Raw genomic sequence first — 25,819 nt, 5'->3', positions numbered from 1 at the left:
ACAGAGTCTGCTGCATGCTTTAATATTTCAAAGGTCACGTATGATTAGAAGGATAGAGTTGAGATAGTGGAACAGTGGGTGGTGTGAACACTTTGGTGTAAATACTTTCCCTGGCGTCCCTGGATTCAGTATAGGCCCCCATCTAGGTTTTAACATGCTAACTGGGAGCAGAGCCGTGGAGAAATTTCCAAGCAGCCCATGATATTTAGGGTGGGGAGTGCTGGGGGTGGGGAGGGGCAGGTGTTTTCTTTCCTCTTCTTTTTTTTTTTTTTAAATTTTTCCAGGAAGGTAATTCTCTCTCTTTTTTTTCATTTGGATGTTGCCTTTTTGTTTTGTTTTGTAGCACCTCTTCCACATTTGACTTCAGATGATGTTGATAAAGCCTTACAAAACTCTCCACGGCTCATGCATGCTAGAAACACAGGTAATGCTGGCCCCTCCCCTTGCCCCCAGGACAAGCATAGGCTTTTGTTTACAGGTCGCATGCTTTTCAGGTGGAACATGGGACAGCCAGTGCATCAGGAAGGCAGAAGGCAGAGGTGGATGGTTGAGGGGTCCTTGGTAGATGAGGGCTCTGTGTTGGCGCTGCCGCAGCCTCTTTGGTATCTGAATACTTCCCTGCTTTCTTTACCAGTCAGAGGATTTCTTTCAACCAGGAGACATGCAGGATTAGCTTCCAGCCATAGCCTTAGCTCCCTTTGCTGGGTTGCTGTCTGCTCCTCTGCGTGCTCCAGTGTGCCCTGTGCTGACTGTAGACACTAAAGCATGCTCTGTATAAAGGGGCCCTTCGCATCCTCCTTTTTCTCCTTTGAAAATTAAAGGCTGAGAACGCAACACTTTAATTTTTTTTTTAATTCTTAAAGGAGTATTTATTAGGACAAGCAGGTATTATACTTTTCCCTTTTTGGTAGTTTTAGGCCATTTGACTTGAATCGTCTTGCACAGACCTTGTACGTTTGCAAAAGGCAGTAGGCGGGAATGTTGGTTACCTCTGGGGAGCTTTTGTTGCAAGGGAAGCTATGTTATGATTTTTGGAAGATTTGAAATTAGTGACTAACCAAATACCTGCTATTCCATGTCTTAACTATTGATTCTACATCTTATTAATATTTATTTATTTATTTATTTTTGGCCTGAGCCCGATAGAGTTTAACATGATGCTTCTTCCTGGCTAACCCTTCTCCCTCCCAGTAAAGGCTGAGAGTAGAGGCTGGGCTTTCTGTGGATGAATGTGGTCCTGGTGGTATCCCTTTTCTCCATTGTGATGGAGACACTGTAAGCCTGACCACAGGCTGCTAACCCTACTGTATCATTTTCCCGGGACCCTCTGCCACCCCCAGGCTAGGGAGAAAACCATCGAGTGTTGGAAGGACCAAGTAACCCCTCATAAGCAAGCCAGCCAATTCACGGTCAACCCACACAGAGAAATGCAGCCGTTTCCCAAATATTTGCTGTATTATTTTTAAACATATAATATGAGTGAGTCCAAGCTTGAGTATTGCAGGGATTGCTAGTTGATCTCTTGAGCTGGCCCTCAATGTTCAGAACGTTATGTATTTAATCTGAAGTTAAAAAATTGCTTTGAATTAACCATACACTTTTCTGATGTAGGTTACACAATCAGCTTTTTCATAACCTTGTGGCCAGAAATAGCAAGCACCTTAGACAAAGTAATTCCCCTCCCATAGGAAATGCTTTGAAAATACACACTTCCAGATAACTTCATAGTCATTTAAAAATTCTTTTTAGCAGGGAATGAAAGTGTCAAGGAAGCTCTGATTTCATTATTTTTGTCCTTGCTAAACATAGAAGCAATCGAAAAGCAGGGTAGCGCATTCCAAATGGACTGAGCTGGAAAACAGGGAATTTTGTCCGTTAACAAGTTGAGCGTTGATTGAGAGAGAGAAAGGGAAGACAGGCATGTGAACAGAGATGTGAATTCATGTTTAATTAGATCCATATATTCTTTGCAAAATAGTTATAATTCTTTGGTACTACTTTCCAAGGGCTCTGTAAAAATGTTTTATGGATTTTCATACAATTTGAAAATGAAAACACCCAGCATAGAATTGTTCTAATAAAGCAAGCTGTGGGAGGATGGAAAACACAGGAAGGGGCTTCAGGAGGAAGCTGAATAATCCAAACCCAAGACCCTATATGCCAAGTGGAGCATCCCTTCCAGCTTCAGCACTGGTTTCTGACCCGCGTCCTTGTTCCCAGGTCAGGTGTGGCTGGTTCCAGGAGGCCGCCTCCCTCGGTTGTCAGGGGGAAAGCAGGCTAGGCACTGTTGCTGAGAGGGACAATCACGGCAGCAAGACCTTCACGTGTTCTGTCTCTCCTTTTGTCTGCAGGGGGTGCAGCTTTTATTTTCCCAAATACTTCAGTATATCCCGAAGCCACGCAAAGAATTACAACTAGGCCAGGTACGGAAACAGCCCTGTGTCATCTTTTTTTTTTTTTTTTGAGAGACATCCCCGGATGTCCCGTGAGATGCGTGACCTATGTCACGTGACCCAGCTGATCTTGGATGGGAGCCCTAAACAGTCTGACTCTGCCTCTGTGGACCTGGAGCCTAGAATCAGTCAGACCTCTCCGCTCAGAGATCACAGGGACAGTCCCTCCCTGAACTGCAGGCTGAAAAGCAGGCCAGCCCATTCACCAGCTGCTCTCAGACACAGACGGGCCAAGAAGTCTTTCCTGACGCCCGTCTGATTTCGAGTTTACGAAAGGACATAGTGTCATCCGTCCATCCTAATCCCATAGCCCGGAACCAGTGGCTAACACAAGTGGCCAGTTCTCAGCTGTCACGAGAGCCAGCCTTTCAGAGCAGAAGCGTGTAATCGATCATATTTACACCTGAATCTTTATGTCTTTCCCGTTGACTCAATTAGCTTATTAATTTATGTGTCATTCATGAAAAAAAATCTATCAGTAGTTATCAAAGTTCCTATTCATGCCAAGCACGATGTTAGAGGCTGGGGAATCTAAAGATCAGCCAGACTTCAGAGAGCTCCCTGCCTTCAGAAAGCTAACCTGGCCATTCCCCAGGTACCTACCCACCCTCCTGAGTGCCAGCCACGGCACACAGCCTAAAGCTCTAGATGTTTCAGTAAAGCCACCTAGAGCTAGAACAGACTCACACGCGTAATATTTAACCTTACGAGTGAGGTGCCTGGAGCTGGAGGGACAGAAATGAATGTTTAACCTAAAGCACTGATTTTGCAGTAGAAGCTCCACCTCTGACGATAGCGGCTGTGGGAGCAGGAAGGGAGAAGAATTCCTCACTAAATTCCTCCCTCCAGGAAAGGGATGGGCTATGTGCGCTGCAATGGAAGGGCCATGTACCAGAGGAGGATGGAGTGTTGCCAGGTAGAGAAGTGCAGGGGGGTGGCCTTGGGCAAGCCTGGTCCCATCTTCTAAGCCCTCACTGGGATGTACAACCCCAGGAGCTGGATGACGTGAGTGAGCCTCATAGCTGAGGAATCGTGACTCAGGGCTGTGGGATGGTTTCTGCCTGTTCGCACGTGGATGTAGGACTCCTCCCATCTTCCTTCCTAGACCCAGGCTGTCGCTCTTCAGCTTCTAGCATCTGTCCAGGCTGCCCGAGTCCCTGTTTGTGCTGGTCCCAGGCACCAAGCTTGGGGTTACTGTTTCTCCCCATTGAAAAAGATGGGGGACCAGTGAGCTGACTAGCACAGGGAAAGATGCTTCTCCAGGTGAGGACCGCTCTGGTACTGCAACAGAGCCGGTGATTTTCTGTCCTCTGCCCTCATCAAGTTTTCTCCCCTGTCCCTCCTGAAAAGCACAGTGGAAAAGCTCAGCCAACGTGCTTTGTCATCTCTGACACAGACCACGTAATCGTGGACAAGACTCAGGGTCTGCAGTGATCTAGGCTGGCTCCAAAGGACCTCACAGCCTGTACTGGAAAAGGAGCATCACAGTGCACGTGTCAGGGTCTAGGCGTGCCTGAGCTGACTGCCAGTAAATGCACCTTTGGGAGGTCACGGGAAGTACAGGAAAATCATACTGATTTTGTAAGTGATTTAAAGAAATTCCCACCCATACTCACAGAAGCAGAAGCTGCCTGTAAACCTTTGGCCAAGGGTTGCTCATTTGTTTGTCTGCAGAGATTTCATGGATGTGTCTGAGTCGCAAAAGCTGAGGATTGTGAGCTGGTGTTGGGGTCGTGGGGCCACATGAGTTGGTTTAGTGTGATGGTCAGGACTACATGTTGCTTCACAGACAGAACAGTAGGTCTTTTGACTTCCCTGGGGGTCTGGTGGTCAGACTCTGCGCTTCCAGTGCAGGGGGCAAGGGTCTGATCCCTGATTGGGGAGCTAAGACCCCATGTGCCACTTGACTGCAAAAGAAAAAACAGTGGGCCCTAGGACTCCTTTTTTCCCTATGTGAGGGTGTGGTGGATTTGGAAGAGGTCCTTTTCTTAATATTATAAAGTTTTATTCTTTTTTTTTTGCAAAGAAATGAACAGAGGAAAATTTATGCGTCGAACCTGGACTGGTCACTTATGATAATATACATGCTACAATTCCATTCTCCCCAATCATTCCACCTTCACCCTCTCCCACAGAGTCCCAAAGACTGTTCTAAATGCCTATGTCTCCTTTGCAGTCTCTTATACAGGGTTCAGGTTACCATTTTTCTAAATTCCATATAGATGCGTTAATATACGGTATTGATGTTCTTCTTTCTGGCTTACTTCACTCTGTATAATTGGCTCCAATTTCATCCACCTCATTAAAACTGACTTAAATGCATTCTTTTTGATGGCTGAGAAATACTCCATTGTGTATATGTACCAAAGCTTTCTTATCCATTCATCTGCAGATGGACATCTAGGTTGCTTCCATGTCCTGGCTGTTATAAACAGTGCTGCAATGAACATTGGAGTACATGTGTCTCTTTCAATTCTGGTTTCCTCGGTGTGTATGCCCAGGAGTGCGATCGCTGGATCATATGGCAGTTCTATTTCCAGTTTTCTGAGGAATCTCCACACTGTTCTCCATAGTGGCTGTACTAGTTTGCATTCCCACCAACAGTGTAAGAGTTCATATTTTTATATCCTCTTTTTCAATTTGTTTTTAATTGGAGGACAGTCGCTTTGCACCGATATGCTGGTTTCTGGCATGCGTCAGCCACGGGTGCAGATATGTCCCCTCCCTCCTGAACCTCTGTCCCACCGCCCACCCCATCCCGCCCCTCTAGGCCGTCACAGAGCCCAGGTTCTGACTCCCCGCACTGTGCAGCAACTCCCCACTGGCTGCCTGGGTCACCCACGGTGACGCGTCTGTTGCAGCCCCGCGGCCTCGGTCCGTCCCACCCTCTCCTTCCCCAACTGTGTCCACACGTCTCTTCTCTGTGTCTGAGTCTCCACTGCTGCTGGGCGTGTAGGTTCATCAGCGCCATCTGGAGTGTCCAGGTGTCAGACAGGAGAGTGGCTGGGAGGATGGCTGGGCCACCCCAGGGAGACACAAGGGTAGCCAACGCTCACGCACCTGGCGAAACCCTGGTCACGCACTTTCCTTCCATCTGTCATCCACGCATGACTCGGAAGAGACTCAATTTGTACCAAAATGCCTGTTTTGAGGATTGCCACTGTGATTCTGAAAGGAGATGTAAATATTGGTGTCTTGAGATATCTATGAAGAATTTAAATCAGAGTGAACGAGCCAGAGAGCTGTTTGCTGTCAGCCAGACTGAGAGATTTGAACCTGGGGAAAGTACACTTGTTTGTACACTTGGGGTGGACCTGTGCTCAGCCTTGCAGGGGTGGCCGTGTAGTGGTACAGTTGGAGAAGTTCACGATGGCTTGGGAGGGGGCAGGGAGGGCAGATGGGTGGTGCAGGGGTCATTGGGAGAGCGGGTCCCTGGGAATCTGACCGTGTACCTGTGGTCAGTGGGTTTCTTTCAGAAGAGGTGGTTGCTGACTCTTTCCTGGGGAGAGGTCCTTGGGGATAGAGGCCTGAATTCCTGTTCCCCGGCGCCCTTGGTTTGCAGCATCCATCCATGTCTCTGATCTCACACCCACGGAGACAGAGGGCTCCGTCCTCCCATCCATCTGTCCTGCCGCGTCCAGCGTCCTGGTGCTCCGTCCCCACCTCCTCCCTTTCCTCCCTTCTCCAGCATCCAGTCCTGGGCTGCCTACCCCATCCTCTCTTTCCTCTTATCACGGCCCGTCTCCCCGATTCGATCCTGGATTCCTTTATGGCCTGCCCTGTCCAGTGGCTTCATCCTTTCCGGTTCACCCACCATCAGCCGGGACTGCCCGGTGACCTTACAAGATCACGCACGATGGACACCATACTCCTTTGTTCGTGCCTCAGCCCCCTCCCTTTCCGTGCTCGTTCCTATTTATTATTTTCCAAACTGCCGTGATTCAGAATGCACGCTCTTTCATGAACCCTCCGTTGAATTAGCATATAGATGAGTCTGTCCACTCCTCTCAGAAAATGGTAGCACATGGGCAGATCGTTTACATTCTTATTTTGTGATTGCATTTCGTAGTATCACATGTGTTTCTCTGGGAGTCAGTTATTATTACCAGAAGTCCTTTCCCCGTCTTCCCCAGAGGCACCCTCCTTTTCTGCTGAGTGCATGCCTTTTGGGGATGATGGCCCCTTGAGGCCTCAAGGGGCATAGAGACAAGTCTGACTTGGGGAACCTTGCAGGCTGGTTTTTGACCTCGCGGTGTAAGCCCTGCCTGATATCTTGGGAGCAGTGTATGTGAAAGCTCTGGTGTGAGCCCAGGACGATCTGTAACCCTACCCGCTCCTCCATCGCCATGGCCACCCGTGCACCATGATACGCATCTAGGATGCTGTTGGAAGAGACTGGATCTTGGGTCTGCAAGTGAAGTCTTGACTGTGGCTTTGCAGCTGGTGCTCCGCAGGCGTTTCTTGGAATCTGATTCCTCCCTCAGGGCTTGCAGCTCAGTGCCAGTCAGCATCTCCAGCCACAGCAAGACCACACAGCTGATGCTCTGTCTCCTCAGAGAAGCCTGCATCACAGCACATGGCTGAAAATGCATTCTTGCCTTTGCCCTGACTCTGCTATAACCACAGACCTGCAAAGCTGGTTGAGAAGGGAAGGCGAAACGCGCCTCCCCCCCCCACCCCCAGATCTCCATGCCTTTGACAGAGGAGTTTAGAAGACTGTAGGGAGAGCTGGAGGAGAACGGCAGAGGGTAGCAAGCTTTACTCTAAAGTCCCGCGCATTGAGTGGGAGTTCAGAGACTGGTTTGGGGCCATATCTCTTGGTCTTGGTGTCTTTGCCGTTAGCATCCAAGCTCATTGAGAGCAGGCGGAATCCATCCTTTCACATCCACCACAGCCAGGGACCTCCAGAGTTGCTTCGTACATGTGGCATGGATCCTGCAGAGGGAGGGTAAGCCCTCTCACGATCCAAGTTCTGGTCCTTTAAAGTGGAGGCTGGACTTGAAGAGGGCTAGCGGGGCTGTTCAGTGAACCTGATGAAAAGAGAGCATAAAACTTGGTGAACCTAATCTTGCAAGAGGGACAGCAAGGATGCTGCCCTACATCACTGATGTCTAGAGGAGGGAGCAACGGTGGGGAGGAGTCTCATTCAGAATCAGGAACTGATCTTGTCGTTGCTCTTCAGTCACTAAGTCATGTCCGACTCGTTGCAACCCCATGGACTGCCGCACACCAGGCTCTTCTGTCCTCCACTTTCTCCCGGAGTTTGCTCAAACTCATGTCCTTTGAGTCGGTGATGCTATCCAGCCATCTCATCCTCTGTCGTCCCCTTCTCCTCCCGCCCTCAATCCCTCCCAGCATCAGGGTCTTTTCCAATCAGTCAGCTCTTTGCATCAGGTTGCCAAAGTATTGGAGCTTAAGCTTCAGCATCAGTCTTTCCAATGAATGTTCAGGGTTGATTTCCTTTAGCATTGACTGGTTTGATCTCCTTGCAGTGCACGGGACTCTGAAGAGTCTGCTCCAGCCTCACAGTTATCTTAATTCCCAGGACATAAGCAAAGGTGCTGGGGTGAGGGAGCCAGCACCAGTCACACTCCTTCTTTGTAGCTTCATGGTTTTTGGTCTAAATCATGGCAGAGAACATACTTCTTTGGTACCTTCAGCTGCCTCTGGAATGGGTCTTATAAACCTCAGTTTTAAAACACAGTCTGTTAAAGAAATAAAAAGAGCAGAAGCCATGCCGGAAAGCAGCCTTCTCTGGCACAGACCTTCTGCCAAGTGTATGAGCTAATGGCCTTGAAGATCAAAATGGAAGAAAAATGAAGGGTGAGTTGAAATGACCACCAAAAGTGACATGTAAACTGTGTTTTTATTCGAAGTCTTATGATCTACTAATCCATCAGGGGCAAATAGCTAATGTGCACGGTGTCATAATTTTTCAAGTGGCCAAGGAGCAGAACTGCTCGAAACTGGCTCTGCTTAGAGGTGGTGTAGCTGCTGGCGAGGTCACTGAAATGGTCGTCTCTCGTCTCAGCGAGGCTTGGTTCAACATTCCCCAGTGTCACATCCCACAGGAGGGGACTCAGGGCCCCCACAGCACATGATCAGTAGCTGATAAGACAGCCCCGGGGCAGAATTTCATGAACAAAAACAAAACTCCACTTATCTTCCATGGCAATATGCTCATGAGCACATTAATCATCGTTCATGTAAACATCTCAGGTTTCTTGGCTAAGAATCAGGCTTGGAGTTGTTCAGGTCCTGACTGATTTTCGAGGCAGGATGGGACACGGTTGTGCACTCTAAGAAGGACTTCATGAAGAAAGAGTTTCAAGCTATTTTTCTATTCCTGGCTTGGTGCTTGCTCTCTTTCAGGTACATTTCACGGGCAGTCTTCTTGTGTTTAAGACGGTAGCAGACTCACCGACTGACGCTGGCTATTGAGCCCATTTGTGTTGTCATGTTTCAGGCAAAAGCATGCGATCTGGAACTCTGTCCTCATGTATTGGCATTCACAGACTCAGATGGCGTATCTGAAATAATTATCTGTAGAAACACGGGTTTGTAGAGAAGAAAAATGGAACTTGCCTAGAAAAGTCTTTCTCAAACTTCAGCATACAGCCAAGTCAAGTGAGATCTTGTTTTCAAATTGAAGTAGTTGGTTTACAATGTCATGATATTTTCTGGTGTACAGAAAAGTGATTCAGTTTTATATATATATATATATATGTGTGTGTGTGTATATACATATATATACCTACACACATATTCTTTTTCTGATTCTTTTCTCCTATAGGTTTTTACGAAATACTGAGTACAGTTCCCTGTGCTAATCAGTAGGCCCTTGTTGGTTCTCTGTTTTATTTTGAGTAGTGTGTATATGTTAATCTCCCAATTTATCCCTCCCCCACCTTAGGAAACCATAAGCTTGTTTTCTATGTCTGTGGTCTATTTCTATTTTGTATATAAGCTTCTTTGTATCATCTTTTTTTTAGATTCCACATGTAAGTGATATCGTATATTTGTCTTTCTCTGTCTGCTGCTAAGTCGCTTCGGTCGTGTCCAACTCTGGTGTGACCCCATAGACGGCAGCCCACCAGGCTCCTCTTTCCCTGGGATTCTCTGTCTGGCTTACTTGAATAGAGTGATAATCCCTAGGTCCATCTATGTTACTGCAGATGGCATAATTTGACTCTTTTTTCTGGCTGAGTAATATTCCATTGTGTGGTCTCCCTGGTGGCTCAGGTACAGAATCCACCTGCCAATGCAGGAGACGCAGGTTTGATCCCTGGGTCAGAAAGATCCCCTGGAGAAGAAAATGGAAACCCACTCCAGTATTCTTGCCTGGGAAATCCCATGGACAGAGGAGCCTGGCGGGCTGTGGTCCACAGGGTTGCAAAACAGTCAGACACGACTTAGCAACTAACAGCATCAGTATTCCACTGCACGTGTGTACCGCGTCTTCTTTATCCGTTTGTTCGTCACTGGACATTTAGGCTGCTTCCGTGTCTTGGCTGTTGTGAATAGTGCTGCTATGAACAGTGGGGTGTTCTTTTTAAATTATAGTTTTCTCCCGACATATCCCCAGGAGTGGGATTACAGGATCATATGGTACCTCTATTTTTTTTTTTTACAAGAATCTGGTAAAATGAAGGTTCTAATTCAGTAGATCTAGAGTGAGATTCTGCATTTATAACAAGCTCCCAGACGTTACCAGTGTTCCTGGTCTATGGAGAAACGAAGACCTGGAACCTATTTCTGGATTCTCTTGCTTTTTCACTCTGTAGATAGAAGCCCTCCTGTTGGTGTGACTGTCTGCTCCTATAGTGGGCTAAGACACTGTTACAATTGCCCTCCTAGATTTTTCTTTCTGAGACAGCTCTCAAATTGAAACTCTGGCTAACCATTTTCTAGACGAAATGCAACTAGATGAGAATCCGTGTGCAAATGCCCCCAGCGACGTAAGTTGAAATTTAGTGGTAAATTGATAGCAGCTGCAGATTTAATTCCCCTGTGTAATCCCAACATCAGAAAAATGAGAATCTGAGGGACTGGGTGGGAAACGCTTCCAGTCCCCAAATACAAAAACGCCAGTGGCGAGGGAGTGGTACGCAGCAGCAGAGAAAGTGATCGAGCTCAACCAAAGCTCTGGAGAGTAGGATTTCACAGACCACACCAGTCGAAAGATGGTCGTAGCCAAACAGACCAAATAAATTAGGGCAATTCTGTGTTGGATTTCACGTTGCATTTCAATGCTTGTCTCTCTGGGATAGGAAAATGGAGAGAGACATGTCTTTTGCAACATAGTCAAGCTTTTTGAAGACAGACCCACCAAATGGCCAATTTTAAACCAAGTTTAAAATCTCTCCACGTGAGAGTTTATAGTCCTCTCCAGGTGTCTGGCAGCAGGATACCTGCTGCAGGACCTGGGTATGGCTTTCAGCTGGCCCAGTGACACGTGGCATTGAACCGAGACCTACCAATCCAAGAAGACGCAGATGTGAAGCGGCTCTGTCACAAGACTGCATGTACACTAGCTTTCCCTTGGCACAGTCGGGAAGAGCACACGTAATAACGTTTCTGGAATATATTTTTAAGGAAGCTTGAAACGACCTAGAGTCATAATCATCATCGAGCTTGCACTGAGGGTGCCAAAATATTCAATTTGCATATGCAAAGTGTGATGAAGGTTTATGGGACAAGCGACAATACATTATAAATACAAAAAAAAATCATTGGCATATACTTCAGTTCTATGATCACTGCTAATATGTTTCGGGGGCAATACTATTTCATTCTCACCGACGACTTCATGCGATTCCTTTTAGGGAAATCCTAAATTCATTTGCAGCCAGAGAAAAAGTAGACATTTGCACAGAAAAAGAGCTAGTCCATTAAGACTGATTTAATAAAAGTGGGTGAGGGGGAAGGAGGGGTGGCTGAGAGAGGCAGGTGGCACATAAAGAAGGCAGTACTCTTTTCCAAGGAAGAAGGGGAAGGAACACGGATGCCGTTTGGTGGATTTAGGGTCAGGCCTCAAGCAGGTATCGGTTCATTCATCAGTCCCGCAGGCTGTGTTTCAGACAGGCCGTGCGCGTCATAACGGGGTCGTCAGCTCAAGCTGGAAGCCAGACAAATACATTGCAGGAAACCCGGTGCGGCCTTGACTATGATTGCAGTGAATTATTTTAGGGGAGTCCACCAGCTCTGAGACAATCTGTCCATGGGAGTTTTCAGGTGAACGGTTGAAAATGGGTTAGATCGATAAAAGATACAGAAGTTATCTTTTGTAAATAAAACATAAATCTCGTGAAACCCAGGTTGAATGTTTCTTTGGATCACTGGGTTTTCTCACATATTGTAATAAACACAAACTTCAAACGGCATACAAAATAGCTGTTATCAAGCCACATCATTGATCTTTTAGTCATTTTATTTGTCTTTACAGATTTACCTTACGAACCACCCAGGAGATCTGCCTGGACCAGCCACGGCCACCCTGCCCCCCAGTCGAAAGGTACGGTGTCAATTCCTGCTGCCTTGAACCCTCTCATCACCAGGCAGTGGGTAACTCTTGATGGAGGAAATGATCATTTCTTTAGCCAGTTTGTGCTTTTTCAACATACAACATGTGTGTCCCTTTGGCCCCAAAGTGCAACTGATCTTTAAATGCAATGATTCATTCCCTTTGGGGGTTAGACATATTTCTCTAACAGAAAGAAGTGAACAAGGTGATGTATTTCCACATGAAGAAATACATGTGTCATGGGATGCTTTGAGTATGGATTAAATGCCAGGTCATTTCCCAATCTTGGCCATGTTTAAAGTATTCCTTGCTTTATTTTATTTTCCTAGTAATTTCCCTTTATCTATTTATTTTAGAGGGCGATTCATTTTAATTTGTTTTGTAAACCATCTCAAATTTTCTTTTAAGTTTTGGAAAAAATGGGGCACAAATAAATGTTTAAAAGAAGTTAGAGGGCCTTTGTTTTGCTACTGTGTCTGCATTTGATTTTGTTGAAAAGGAAAAATTTTCCTTACCCTAAGATGCTTCTTATCATAAGAGTAGGACTCCTGTATTCATAACTGAGATAATTGGTGGAATGATGAACAGCGGCACCAAAATCTAGTAGTCCACACAAGGTACGGCTAATTGTCTCTTTCATTTTTGGATTTTCAGCTGCTCAGCCATCTCCTTCCACAGTACCCAAAACTGAAGACCAGCGTCCGCAGCTCGGTATGTTTCAGGGCACCTCTTGATGGTCATAAAAGAAGAAAAGGGTCTGGCAGCACCTTTCTAAAACGTGTCACTTTCTAAGTGAAAGTCATGTTCCTTTGTCTTCTTTAGGACTGTTGCATATTTAAAACGGGCACCAAACTACCAGTCTGCTCAATTGGAAATGATTGAGTTTCTGCTAATCCATTTACAAAATCTATGCAGTAAATATGGAAAACACATTCCATCTGCACCCAGCTTCTTTGTGTCCTGGGAATTATGACTTTACCTTCCAGGCCACATACAACAACCTCAGCCCAGAAATGCAGTGGAATGTTTCTGCTGCCAGCGTGCTGAGCAACGCAGCCAGTATTGTCCTGGGGACCGTGGGGGACTGAGGACATTTGCCCTGTTTATGTTCTGGGATGGAGAGAGGCCTGGACTGGATGTCAGGAACCCCAGACCAAATCTGAGCTCAGCCACCAGCTTGGAGATCTTTACTTTGAAGCCTGTCTCAGACCCATATGACATTGTCTCTAGTATAGGAAGTGGTGCTGGGGGACTTTGGTGAGGCATTTTCAGCTCTCAAATCTGAAAACACCAGCAGATCAGCATCATTCCTGCAGTTGCATCCCACCTGCTCCCAACCATGTCTTTTCTTTCTGCTGCAGATCCTTACCAGATTCTTGGACCCACAAGTAGCCGCCTTGCAAATCCAGGTGAGACACCGCTGATGGTTTTGCTCTTACAAAGTTATCTTTTGGGCAGGAGCTATTTTGAACGTTGAACTTGTATAGGCAAAGAAATCCCTTCCACTGAACAAATTTAAGTTGTAGGTTTCACTGGAGTACTTGCCTAAATGGCAAATAAAAGGGTTGGGTTATAAACTTAAGATTTAGCTTCAGCGAAGAGCATCCTTACTAATCCAAGTTGTCTCGGCTTCCTAGGGCTGCTCTGACCAAGTTCTACAGGCTGGGGGCTTAGACATCAGACATTTATTGTCTCCTGGTTCTAGAGGCATGCGTGTGTGCTGAGTCCCTTTAGTTATGTCTGACTCTTTGCGACCCACCAGGCTCTTCTGTCCATGGGGATTCTCCAGGCAAGAATACTGGAGTGGGTTGCCATGCCCTCCTTCAGGGGATCTTCTCAACCCAGGGATCGAACCCAAGTCTCCGCATCTGCAGGCAGGTTCCTTACCACTAGCACCACCCGGGAAGTACTAGAGACCTGAAGTCCAAAATCAAGTTGACAGGGTTCTTTCCCTCTGTGGGCCATGGAGAAGAATCTGTCCAGGACCTCTCCTTGGCCTGCCGATGGCCGTCTTTGCCTGCATCTCCTTACGTCTGTATTGTATCTCTGTGCCCAAACTCCCATTTCTGCCAGGACCCCAGTCAAACTGGATTAGCGCCGGGCAAATGACATTACTTTAACTTGATTACCCCTCTAAAGATCCTATTCCCAATGATGTCACATTCCAACGTACTGAACAAACCCAACATATGAGTTAGCGGGGAGGAGAACCACTCTTCAGCCCATCACACAGCAGATAAAATAATATCTTAAAAAAAAAAAAGAACCTAATGACAACCATAAGACTTCAAACTTAGGCTCGTCGTCAACAAATGGCCTGTGTCTGAACTCAGATGCCAGAAGAAAGCACAGATTCTTAATCGACCCATTTGTAACCCGTCCCTTGCCAAGAACTGTCACCTGTCACCATGCTTCGGTGCCAGCCAGATTGTTTGATTTGTTTGTGTTCGGGTCAGAACCAGCTGTGCTGGCATCCACTTCAGAAATGCACAGCATATGCTGCATATTCTCAACAGCAACTTCAGATGCCAAGATGTCACAGGCATGTTGGAAATCCCAGCTGGAATGTGTATTTCCTAAACGTTGAGGCCAAAATGGTGTTAGAAACGGGAAAATGTAGATTCTGTGTAGATCCCCACAAGGGAATCTCTGCTTTGGAAAACGTAAAATATCATTATTGGGAGTTCTGTGTCTTTGACGCTGAAGTTTAGTTAATGGTAACTAGTGCAGTACATATTTTTTAAAACAGCTGAGAATTGAAAGGGTCTGTTTTGTTTATTGCATTAAATCCAGGCATAGACCAGGTGCTCAAAAATTATTTGCCAAATAAATGACTGCAAGGAGTAACAAGATACTCTCCTTGACTCTCAAGGAGCTTCCACGGACGCAGGTTTCCTCAGCATCCACCTGGTGACTGTGTCTGTTCTTACACATGTGCTCAGCTTCCATTAACGCTGCCTCCATTGTTGTTTAGTCGCTCAGTCTTATCTGACTCTGTGACCCCATGGACTGCAGCACACCAGGCTTCCTTGTTCTTCACTGTCTCCCGGAGCTTACTCAAACTCATGTCCATTAAGCTGATGATGCCATCCAACCATCTCATCCTCTGTTGTCCCCTTCTCCTCCCACCTTCAATCTTTCCCAGCATCAGGATCTTTTCCAGTGGGTCAGTTCTTCGCATCAAGTGGCCAAAGGATTGGAGCTTCAGCTTGAGCATCAGTCCTTCCAGTGGATATTCAGGGTTGATTTCCTATAGGATGGACTGGTTGGATCTCCTTGCAGTCCAAGGGACTCTCAATAGTCTTCTCCAGCACCACAGTTTGAAAACATCAATTCTTCGGTGATCAGCTTTCTTCACAGTCCAACTCTCACATCCATACATGACCACTGGAAAAACCATAGCCTTGATTAGACGGACCTTTGTTGGCAAAGTAATGTCTCTGCTTTTTAATACGCTGTCTAGGTTTATCATAGCTTTTCTTCCAAGAAGAAAGCATCTTTTAATTTCATAGCTTCAGTCACCATCTGCAGTGATTTTGGAGCCCAAGAAAAAAAAGTCCACTGTTTCCATTTTTTCCCCATCTATTTGCCATGAAGTGATGGGACTGGATGCCGTGATCTTAGCTTTTTGAGTGTTGCATTTTAAGCCAGCTGTTTCACTCTCCTCTTCCACCTTCATCCATAACCAGTCACATAAAAACCATTACTGTGTTTTGAGATGATGATTATCAGTCAGGCTTCAGGAAGACTAATCTGGCAGGAGCATTCAGGAGAGATTAGAAAGGGGGAAAGGGCGGAAGCTGGAAAGCTCTGGGAACGTTCATACAATAATGTGAAATAACAGTCCAATAGCTCCCCTCCCGCCCCAGCCATATCACGCCTGGGCAAATGCTTGTCTCGGATCACCATGGTCTTCCTCCTACAGAAGGGGAATCGGAGGTGCTGATGAATGAGCTAACTAATCCTGGGTCACGCAGCCCACCACAAGAGAGGCCAGATTTGAACCCCGACTCTGCCTCCAAAACCTGCTTTAATGTTTTCCGGCCCCTCCGCTGCCACTGGGCGAGTGTGGAAGAGGGAGCTCTTGGAGAATGAGGACCCAGAGAACAGGAAGGAAGGACTGCCATTCGAACAGCTGCGGTGCTTGGGATGCGGCTGCAGTCAAGGACAGAGGGCAGGAGCCTGCCCAGCGGCACTAAACAAAACTGGAGCGGCCCTTTCACCCACCCAGACGGGTTAGGGGAAATATATATAGGTCTGTGCCCATGGTGTCACACATAAAGGTGGCGCTGGTTGGTGACTTGGGGCCAAAGAGAGCTGTGGCCCCTTCGCAGAGGGCTTAGTACCTGCGGATGCCCACCGTGGGTATAGAGACTTGCAGGCAGAGCAAGGAGCACTCACTGGCCTGGGGAAATGGAAGATGTCTTGGTACCTAATAGCAGCGCTGGCATCGTGAGCCAAGGCTGCACTTTATTCCACTAAGACTGTGTCCGCTGGGTCCGGGGAAAGTGGCAACATCCAACTTTTTTTTTTTTAAGATTTTTTTTTTTAATGTGGGCCATTGTAAAGTCTTCTTTGAATTTGTTACAACATTGCTTCTGTTTTATGTTTTGGGGTGGGGTTTTTTTGGCAGGTGGAGTCTTAGCTCCCTGACCAGGGATTGAACCTACACTCTCCCTGCATTAGAAGGCAAACTCTTAACCACCAGACTGCTAGGGAAATCCCAACATCCAACTTCTGACTTGAAGATAAAGACTTCTCTTACTTAGTTTATAATGAATTGGGCTTCCCTGGTGGCTCAGATGATAAAGAATCATCCTGCAGTGCAGGTGACTTGCAGGAAACCCAGGTTTGATCCCTGGGTGGTGAAGATCCCATGGAGAAGGGAATGGCACCCAACTGCAATATTCTTGCCTAGGAAATCCCATGGCAGAGGAGCCTGGCGGCTTCAGTCCATGGGGTCTCAAAGAGTCGGACACAAATGAGCCACTAACACTTTCACTTTCTCTGTCTCGCCCTAGGCTGTGTGTCAGTTACATTCATGAGGCGTCCCCCCTCCTAGAAGGAGAATGTCTTTTATCCTCCTGTTAATGAGAACACTTCTTCCTCTTTGGTTCTGGTTGCCCAGTCTCTGAAAAATAAATCCTTCACCACTTGAGACTGCTGCCTCTGCTCTCCACACAATGCAAACTTTAGAAACCATTTTAAATGAAAAGATGACCTCATATGATGTGAACGCCCAAAATGATAACAGCCTCCCCGCATCTCCCTCCCAAATATGCATTTGGTGTGCAGCGTGGACCACATTTCTCCTGCTTAGACGAGTGTTTCCTTGCATTATGAAGTCCTGGATCAGATATTAGCGACACCACCCCCTTTACATCCCATCAGGGTGGCTGAGTGTTTACTGTGGCTCCTGTGATAAACAGAAATTGCCTGTCCGGAAAGTGCTTTCTTGAGAACAGGAGTTCACTGGCTCCCTTGGGGCTCACTGGGGAGTCTTTAATGGTGAGCGTGAAAGTGGAACCTGTTCCAGGCAGGGCCAGAGACCAGTGTTAGGGCTGTTTTGGCATTGGATGGGAGGTGGGAGCAATGGCAAGCCACTCCAGTGTTCTTGCCTGGAGAATCCCAGGGACGGCGGAGCCTGGTGGGCTGCCGTCTATGGGGTCGCACAGAGTCGGACACGACTGAAGCGACTTAGCAGCAGCAGCAGCAGCAGCAGGAGGTGGGAGTGTCCAGTCTTCTACTGAGACTTACCAACCGCAGGTCTAGGGAGGGGACAAAGGACCCGAAGGGCCTGTAGCGGTGTGTGTAGAACACAGGCCTGAAAGCAAGCCTGGAGTCCGGGTTCCAGCCCTTGCTGACCTCTGGCAAGATCAGTCACTGTGCCTCTGGGGCTCTGATTCCTCTTCCGTGCCGTGAGCTGTCTTACAGTTCTGGGAAGCGAGGGATTAACTAAACACATGCAAAGTCTTCAGAATGATGCCTGTACTAGTCAGCTTCCAGTGACACTGGCCAGCTGTAGGAACGCCACCATTCCCAGCTTCTGTCCCACCAGCCTGCAATTTTTTGGGAGGAAGGAGGGTGGTTGGTTTCCTTTGGTGTCTCCTGTTTGTAGGCAAGGGAGGTACCTTGCGTTCAACCCTGGTTTCCAGCTCAGACAGATCATGATCCGAGCACTCATGCACTGAGTTTATCTTCATGGTGATCCTGCAAGGCAGTATTATAACACCACCATGTTGATAGTACTGCATCACCCCATTCTGCAGACAGGGACACTGAGGCACAGACAGCCGGGCAAGCCTCCCCAAGTCCCGTTAAGAGGCAGAGCCAGGATTCAGCTGCAACGGTGCCGATTCCAAAGGGGTGCTTCCAGCCAGCCCCCCATGCTTTCCTCTCCCCCCACCCACCCACCTGCTACCAGTCCTGTCTGAGCCACCCTGAGCCCTGACAAAGTCTTCCATCTGGGACACACGCCTGCCGCCCTCATCTTGATGTGGTGCGGGGGCGGGGGGGGGTCCAGGCTGTGCACTTGGGTTTTTCTGCAGCACCTCCAGCTACTGCAGAAAGCCCGAAGGTCGGCCCCCACGGTGCCTGCTGGGCCCCCCTGCTTTTATTTCCGGCTCTCTCCCTCCATCAGCTGGGGGCTGAGGGCCCTCCTTGGGACCGCCCCTCCTGCTTGCCCCGCGGCTGCTGAGTCACTCCCAGCTGTGCTTTTCTCTGTGGTTTATAAACCGTTCAGATGTTTTGCCCTTTTCTGTTGCCCAGTTCATACCTCTGCGCCACGGTGTTTCTCTTCTTTTCATTTGTTTATTGAAGGATAGCTGCTTTGCAGAATTTTGTTGTTTTCTGCCAAACCTCAGCATGAATCAGCCATAGGTGTACATGTATCCCCTCCTCAGCATGAATCAGCCATAGGTATATATATATATATCCCCTCCCTTTTTAGCCTCCGTCGTCTTTTCTTTGAATCGGAGACAACAGTCCTCTCCCAGAGTTAAAGGCTTGCCTTTTGTCTTCTTCGAAGCCACGCCCCAGACCCCTCATCCCACTGGGCCTTCCTGTAAGTGGGCAGCCAGCAGGCTTGGATTCCCCCTCTCCCCAATCTTGCCTTTTTAATTACGCTGGACAAACCTAGGACAGAAGTAGCTACTCTTTACTGATGTTTCAAAGAAGGTTATCAGGATAGAGGAGAAAAGAGATGTAAAGAGTTCCTTTTTTTTTCCCAACAAAGGTGATTCTTGAGGTGCAGGTGATGAGGCTGTTGGATGGACAGTTGGTCTGAAAAGAGCTTCTGCTTTTACTTGTTGGTTTGGCTGGTGAGATACCCACTCTTCAGTTCAGTTCAGTTCAGTTCAGTTCAGTCGCTCAGTCGTGTCTGACTCTCCGCGACCCCATGAATCACAGCACGCCAGGCCTCCCTGTCCATCACCAACTCCCGGAGTACACTCAAACTCATGTCCACAGAGTCGGTGATGCCATCCAGCCATCTCATTCTCCGTCGTCCCCTTCTCCTCCCGCCCCCAACCTTTCCCAGCATCAGAGTCTTTTCCAGTGAGTCAACTCGTCGCATGAGGTGGCCAAAGTATTGGAGTTTCAGCTTTAGCATCAGTCCCTCCAATGAACATCCAGGATTGATCTCCTTTAGAATGGACTGGTTGGATCTCCTTGCAGTATAAGGGACTCTCAAGAGTCTTCTCCACCACCACATTTCAAAAGCATCAATTCTTCGGCGATCAGCTTTCTTCACAGTCCAACTCTCACATCCATACATGACCACGGGAAAAACCATTGCCTTGACTAGACGGACCTTGGTCGGCAAAGTAATGTCTCTGCTTTTTAATATACTATCAAGGTAGACGACCTAAATCTTAGGTATTCGTGTTTTGGAATCTCTGTTCTATCTTCTAATACACACCTTCGGAGAAGGCAATGGCAATCCACTCCAGTATTCTTGCCTGGAGAATCCCAGGGACGGGGGAGCCTGGTTGGCTGCCATCTATGGGGTCGCACAGAGTCCGACATGACGAAGCGACTTAGCAGCAGCAGCAGCAATACACACCTTTAGCGCACAGTGTTACTGTTTTCACGGTAAAAGAAAAATTTAATAAATGGCTTTTGAAATTCTATAGCCATGAATAACTCATTTAATTTACCATCGACTGTAACTCCTCAGCAAATATTGTGCCTCCTTGAGAATTCGAGCAGAGCAAGAAGATCTGCTCTAGACTGTGAAGGCAGTGGGTATTGTTACATCAGGTTGAAGAGTTAATGAGCTTGACATAATGATGAGTTCGATAACGTCTGCTTAAACAGTAGGGCTCCCTTGTGGCTCAGAGGTAAAGAATCCCCCTGCCAATTCAGGAGATGGGGACTCGAACCCTGGTCCAGGAAGATCCCTGGAGAAGGAAATGGCAACCCACTCCAGTGTTCTTGCCTGGGAAATCTCTTGGATAGAGCAGCCTGGAGGGCTCCAGTCCATGAGGTTGCAAAAAGCCAGGCAAGACTTAGTGACTTAACAACAATTTAAACATTAATTGATTTACGTTTATGGCTTTTATTTTTTGGTAAGAAAGCAGATGAATTTTGTTTTACAGATGTCTTACTCCCATATACCCTTGAAAGGCTCAGAGGTCCAAACCCCTGTGTCTTAAGGGCTGATGGGTAAAATAGTCAAAGGAGAGATTCCTCATCCATCCTCTGACCTTTCAGTCTCTAACCATGAACTTTAGCCCCCGACTAACTAGTTCTTTAGAAACAGGAGAAATGAGAAAACACTCTTCTCTGCCTTTTTTCTCTGACACACTTTTATAAAAGAAGTGAGAGGGACAGGTTCCCAAGAGACAGTGCCAAGGTTTGAAGAGATGACAAGTATAATTTTGACTGTTTAGGAAAATCTGTGTATTTTATACAAAATCTGTGGGATTGCTCTCTATGGGAGGAGGTTGACAGTGAATATCTATTTTCAAACAACTCTGTGTGTTTATATTGAAACATATGTTAGATTGTTTAAATCAAAAATCCATGTTTTTCCCTATTCCCAAGTCATATATGGAAATTTTTTTTCAAGTAGTAATCCTTTCGTTACAATATATATACTAAAACCATATGGTTTTCTCAAACTGCTCTTTGTATTTTTAAAAATCCATATTAATGAAATGTTGGGGGCAGCAAAAGTTGATTGAGAACAGTTTGACTATGTGGCCCCCAAAAAGCGAAGACTTTACATTGCGATGAACTACAAGCTGTTAATACATTTCAAATGTGTTGCTAGAGTGAAAAAATGCTGATTTTCCAGAATGTATTCAGAAAAGACTGACCTTTCTCACGATGCTATCGTATGGATAGATTCACAAACATATCCACTGCATACAGCCAATGTGGAAACAAAGATTTATGAGCTGGGCCGTTTATATGGGAGCTTGTGGACAGGATTTAGAGAAAACATTTATAATTGATTTTTATGTTTCATCAATTCCCTGAAGAGTTGGCAGAGTTCCTTTAATCATTTTATCGTATCTGTTGGTATTTACTCATAGTGTAACAAAAGGGCATCTCTTTGGTAACAAGCCCAAGGTGGTATCTGGGAATTGGGGAGGAAAGACCTGCCTCTTACCTGTTTTCAAAGCTTCTAAAACCTGCTTAAAGCATCTTAGCTTCTCCTGGTCACAGTCTGAATGTTGGTATTTGCATGCTTCTGTCTCTAAGAGAGCCATCAATCATCCTTAAATATTGTAGTGTAGAGGTTACAATGATGTGCCTGGATGTTTCTCTGAATTTAATAAAACCTAAAAGCTGCATCACTAGACCCCCAGTGGGATCACGAGAGCTGTGTGGACACCGTATCAAATGAGGTCTTATTGACTCAGTTGGAGCTCCCAAGAGGACTTGTTGGTTGCAGTGTTTTCATCTGAAAACTCTGCTTAACCCAACTGGCGTTGCAGGGCAGGGGCAACACATGGATTTCCGTTATGATGTATTTGCCTAAATACTGGAAATGGGTGATCTGGTTTGAGACATGGCCAACTCTTTTTCTAAACTTCCTCATTTTGAGTGGGTTGATTCCGTTCTAGGAAAAGCTTTGACAGAGTGGCTCTCTGCGTGCCAGCCCCATGTTATGTTAGAAATAACGGTGTTTACTTCCAGTCTCTATGTTTTCCATAAGCTTTTCGACGTTCATTTCCTAAATCTGACTTTTATTATTCGACCTGACCTAGCCAACATAAATGGTACTAAGTCATTATTGCCAGTCACATAGTGGCACTTTCTGTCTCACAAAAGAGGAAAATTAAGTCTTCTCACCCCCAAAACACAAAGTTGACCTGGCTGCTCTTCTAAGGAAGTCAGAAATGAAGGAAATCGACTTGAACTCTGCCCCCTGGGATTTCTTTGCATTCCCGAAAGGATTTGGATCAGCCTCTAGATCTGCCTGGTCGTCACCAAGGATCATCATCTTAGGCCAGGTTCCTTAGATGCAGAGCTTGGGCTGGGCATACTTGGGCAAGCGATTCACGAAGGGTACTTCTCGAGGGAGAGGATGCCGGAGCCGGCAGGGGAGAGATTAAGGAAACTTGTGGCCTTAGCTGGGCTTCCCAGGTGGCGCTAGTGGTAAAGAGCCCACCTGCCAGTGGAGGAGACATAAGAGACGTGGATTTGATCCCTGGATCGGGAAGATCCCCTGGAGGAGAGCATGGCAGTCCACTCCAGCATTCTCGCCTGGAGAAGCCCCTGGACAGAGGAGCCTGGCGGGCTGCAGTCCATGGGGTCACAGAGAGTCAGGCGCAACTGTGTGTGCATACATGTGACCTTAGCTGGAACCTTGCTTCACTCTGACCCCATCCATGCTAAGTCCCAGGCAGGACCAGCATCACAGAATTGGTTCCTCTTTCAGGCCAGGGGGCTCACCTCTGGATTTCTTTGTCAGTCCATCAGGTCCTGGGCTACCTGGTCGGAGAGGGGGTTGAGGCAGCTCCAATTCGGCCAAGGGCAATTCTATGTAGAAAGGGGGATGGTGCTGGGGGACAAGAGCAGCCAGTGACCCCAACCCAGAGGGACGGACACACAGGAACTCTGGGGAGGGGCCTTCCAGGTGGCGCTAGTGGTAAAGAATCCACCTACCAGTGCAGGAGACACAAGGGATTCTGGTTCGACCCCTGGGTCGGGAAGATCCCCTGCAGAAGGGATAGGCTACCCGCTCCAGTATTCTTGGGCTTTCCCGGTGGCTCAGGTCTAAAGAGTCTGCCTGCAATGTGGGAGACCTAGGTTCAGAACTCTGGTTTGGGAAGATGCTCTGGAGGAGGAGGGCATGGCAACCCCACTCCAGTATTCTTGCCTGGAGAACCCCATGGACAGAGGGGCCTGGCGGGCTGCAGTCCACGGGCCCACAGAGAGTCGGACACAGCTTTGCACACCGGTGTTCTCACGGATGTTCCTTTCCTTTCCTCACCTCCTCAGGGAGCGGGCAGATCCAGCTGTGGCAGTTCCTGCTGGAGCTTCTGTCTGACAGCTCGAATTCCAACTGCATCACCTGGGAGGGCACCAACGGGGAGTTCAAGATGACCGACCCGGACGAGGTGGCACGGCGTTGGGGGGAGCGGAAGAGCAAGCCCAACATGAACTATGACAAGCTCAGCCGGGCGCTCCGCTACTACTATGACAAGAATATCATGACCAAGGTCCACGGCAAGCGCTACGCCTACAAGTTCGACTTCCACGGGATCGCCCAGGCCCTGCAGCCCCACCCCCCGGAGTCCTCCCTGTACAAGTACCCCTCGGACCTCCCCTACATGGGCTCCTATCACGCCCACCCGCAGAAGATGAACTTTGTGGCCCCCCACCCTCCGGCCCTCCCCGTGACATCATCCAGTTTTTTTGCTGCCCCGAACCCATACTGGAATTCACCCACGGGGGGGATCTACCCCAGCGCGAGGCTCCCAGCCAGCCATATGCCTTCGCATCTGGGCACTTACTACTAAAGCCCCCGGGAGAGGCCTTTCCCAGCACCTGTGTAGACACCCATCCATTGCTACAAACTCTTATCCGAGACCACGAATCAGAAGTGCCTCAAGGGAAACGCGAACGCTCGACTGGGGCAGGGGGAGAGGTCCAGAAACTGAGCGGGAGGGACTTTCTAAACCGTGACTACAGAGGTAAAGAGGATGCTACCGGTGTACGCGGCAGGCGCCTGTGGCCCGACCTCGTAAAGACATTGTAAGTAGAAGCGTGACGTCATAAGGGCCAAGTGCCAAAGAAAACGTTCTGAAGACGTGTATATGCCTTTAGAGTAGTCTGTGGGAATCCTGCTAGTGCATTAAGCGGGGGATTAAACTCAAGCAATAGATACCACACAGTCTGGACCTAACATGCCATTTCTAACGTCATTGGAAGGAAAACTACCTGTATTTAAAAAGAGAAACAGATCAAACACAGAAAAGAGGAGAGGGAGACTATGGTGGCCCATCAATAGACACTGTTAACGGAACTCATCGGCATCTGCTGTCTTGGGTGAAACCAGAGTCTTGCCATTGGATGTGAAGAACAACCCGAGGCTTCCAACTCCTTGACGATAAGACGGGAACTCTGAGCCGCAGGGTGGGGCTGAGCATGTGTGTGGAGAGAGGGAGCGTGGGTGTGGATGGCAGAGGAGCAGAGGAAGAGGCGGGAAGCAGGAGGGGCGGACTGGGAAGGGAGCTTCTCGAGCCGTGAAGACTGGACTTGGGATGGTGTCGGTTCTACGGAGAACTGAGTCGTGGAGACATGAGGCTTCGTGCAGTCAGTGTTGTACCAAACCCAGTGTTAGGAAGGACACAGCGTGGTGGGGGCAGGGCACGTACAGTAGGAGAACGCAGGAACAAAATCATGCATCTCTTTTTGTCTTGTTTTGTTTATCAAAAGAAAAACCATAACTGGAATTATCTGATATTTAAAAAGAAACATTCAGGACCTCATCCTTAGGTGGGGGGCTCTGCTCTCCACAGGGTCAGGTAAGCGCTAGCCTTCTCGGCTACCCCAGTCTGAAATTGCCTGGGTGTCGGGGTGAGGCAGCCTCCAGTTTTCCTTTTGAGTCGCGAACGCTGTGCGTTTGTCAGAATGAAGTATGCAAGTCAGTGGTTTGTTTTTTTGTTTTTTTTTTCCTTTTTATATAATAATTATATAACTTATGCATTTATACACTACGAGTTGATCTCGGCCAGCCAAAGATACACGACACAAGAGACAATCAATGATCTAATGTGGCCTTGAACTTTAACTCTGTATGCTTAATGTTTACAATATGAAGTTACTAGTTCTTAGAATGCAGAATGTATGTAATAAAATAAGCTTGGCCTAGCATGGCAAATCAGATTTACACAGGAGTCTGCCTTTGCACTTTTTTATGTTAAAGTGACTCAGATTGTTTAATAGAAACTTGTGCTGCGTGGGGGTGGGTTTGGCGTTAGAGGTTTCCTTTGTCCGGGAACTCGTGCGAGGGAGTTCCAAGGACTTAGCACATTTGGCCTCTGAATGGTGTGGGCCTCTCGGGGGCTTCTTGCCAACTCGCCCCATCTAGGGCAGGAGGACCAAAGGTTTAGCCTGGGAGCCTCCAGACTCAGGCCCAGAATGGAAAGAGGCCTCTGAAGCTGGGGTGGCCATTGATAGATTCCAGATCCCCATCCAGTCACAAATCACCCTTCCTTCCTGCATTAAAGCGTCTATTGCATGGTGAACACACGTTTGTTCCCGGCGCAGACTGTGTTATTGTTGGTAAATAAACATCACAGACAGCATCAGCGTCTCCCTTGAACGAGACCAGGGATGGCTTCTAAATTCACCATCTGGCTTCTCCATCAGAGGCTCTCAGCGG

General features: G+C 47.6%; 1 protein-coding gene across 5 annotated transcripts in view; it reads left to right on the top strand.

Annotated features, from left to right (window-relative positions):
• The window catches only part of ERG (ETS transcription factor ERG), a 323,869-nt gene extending 298,545 nt beyond the window's left edge, over positions 1-25,324 (top strand). For 4 of the 5 annotated variants that reach the window (XM_088835169.1, XM_055416410.2, XM_055416426.2 and 1 more), the window contains 6 exons: positions 344-424; positions 2,352-2,423; positions 11,899-11,967; positions 12,631-12,687; positions 13,338-13,385; positions 23,431-25,324. In XM_088835169.1, coding sequence (XP_088691295.1) covers positions 344-424; positions 2,352-2,423; positions 11,899-11,967; positions 12,631-12,687; positions 13,338-13,385; positions 23,431-23,951 — 848 coding nt within the window. In that variant the 3' untranslated portion in view covers positions 23,952-25,324. The remainder of the gene's footprint in view (positions 1-343; positions 425-2,351; positions 2,424-11,898; positions 11,968-12,630; positions 12,688-13,337; positions 13,386-23,430) is intronic. The other variant, XM_055416401.2, reaches the window with a different exon arrangement.
• The last annotated feature ends 495 nt before the right edge of the window (positions 25,325-25,819 follow it).

The sequence above is a fragment of the Moschus berezovskii genome, chromosome 1 (genome assembly GCF_049115385.1).
Source record: "Moschus berezovskii isolate FMDL1 chromosome 1, NW_MosBer_1.0, whole genome shotgun sequence".
NCBI classification, from domain to species: domain Eukaryota; kingdom Metazoa; phylum Chordata; class Mammalia; order Artiodactyla; family Moschidae; genus Moschus; species Moschus berezovskii.
This window is presented reverse-complemented; position numbering and strand designations above follow the sequence as displayed.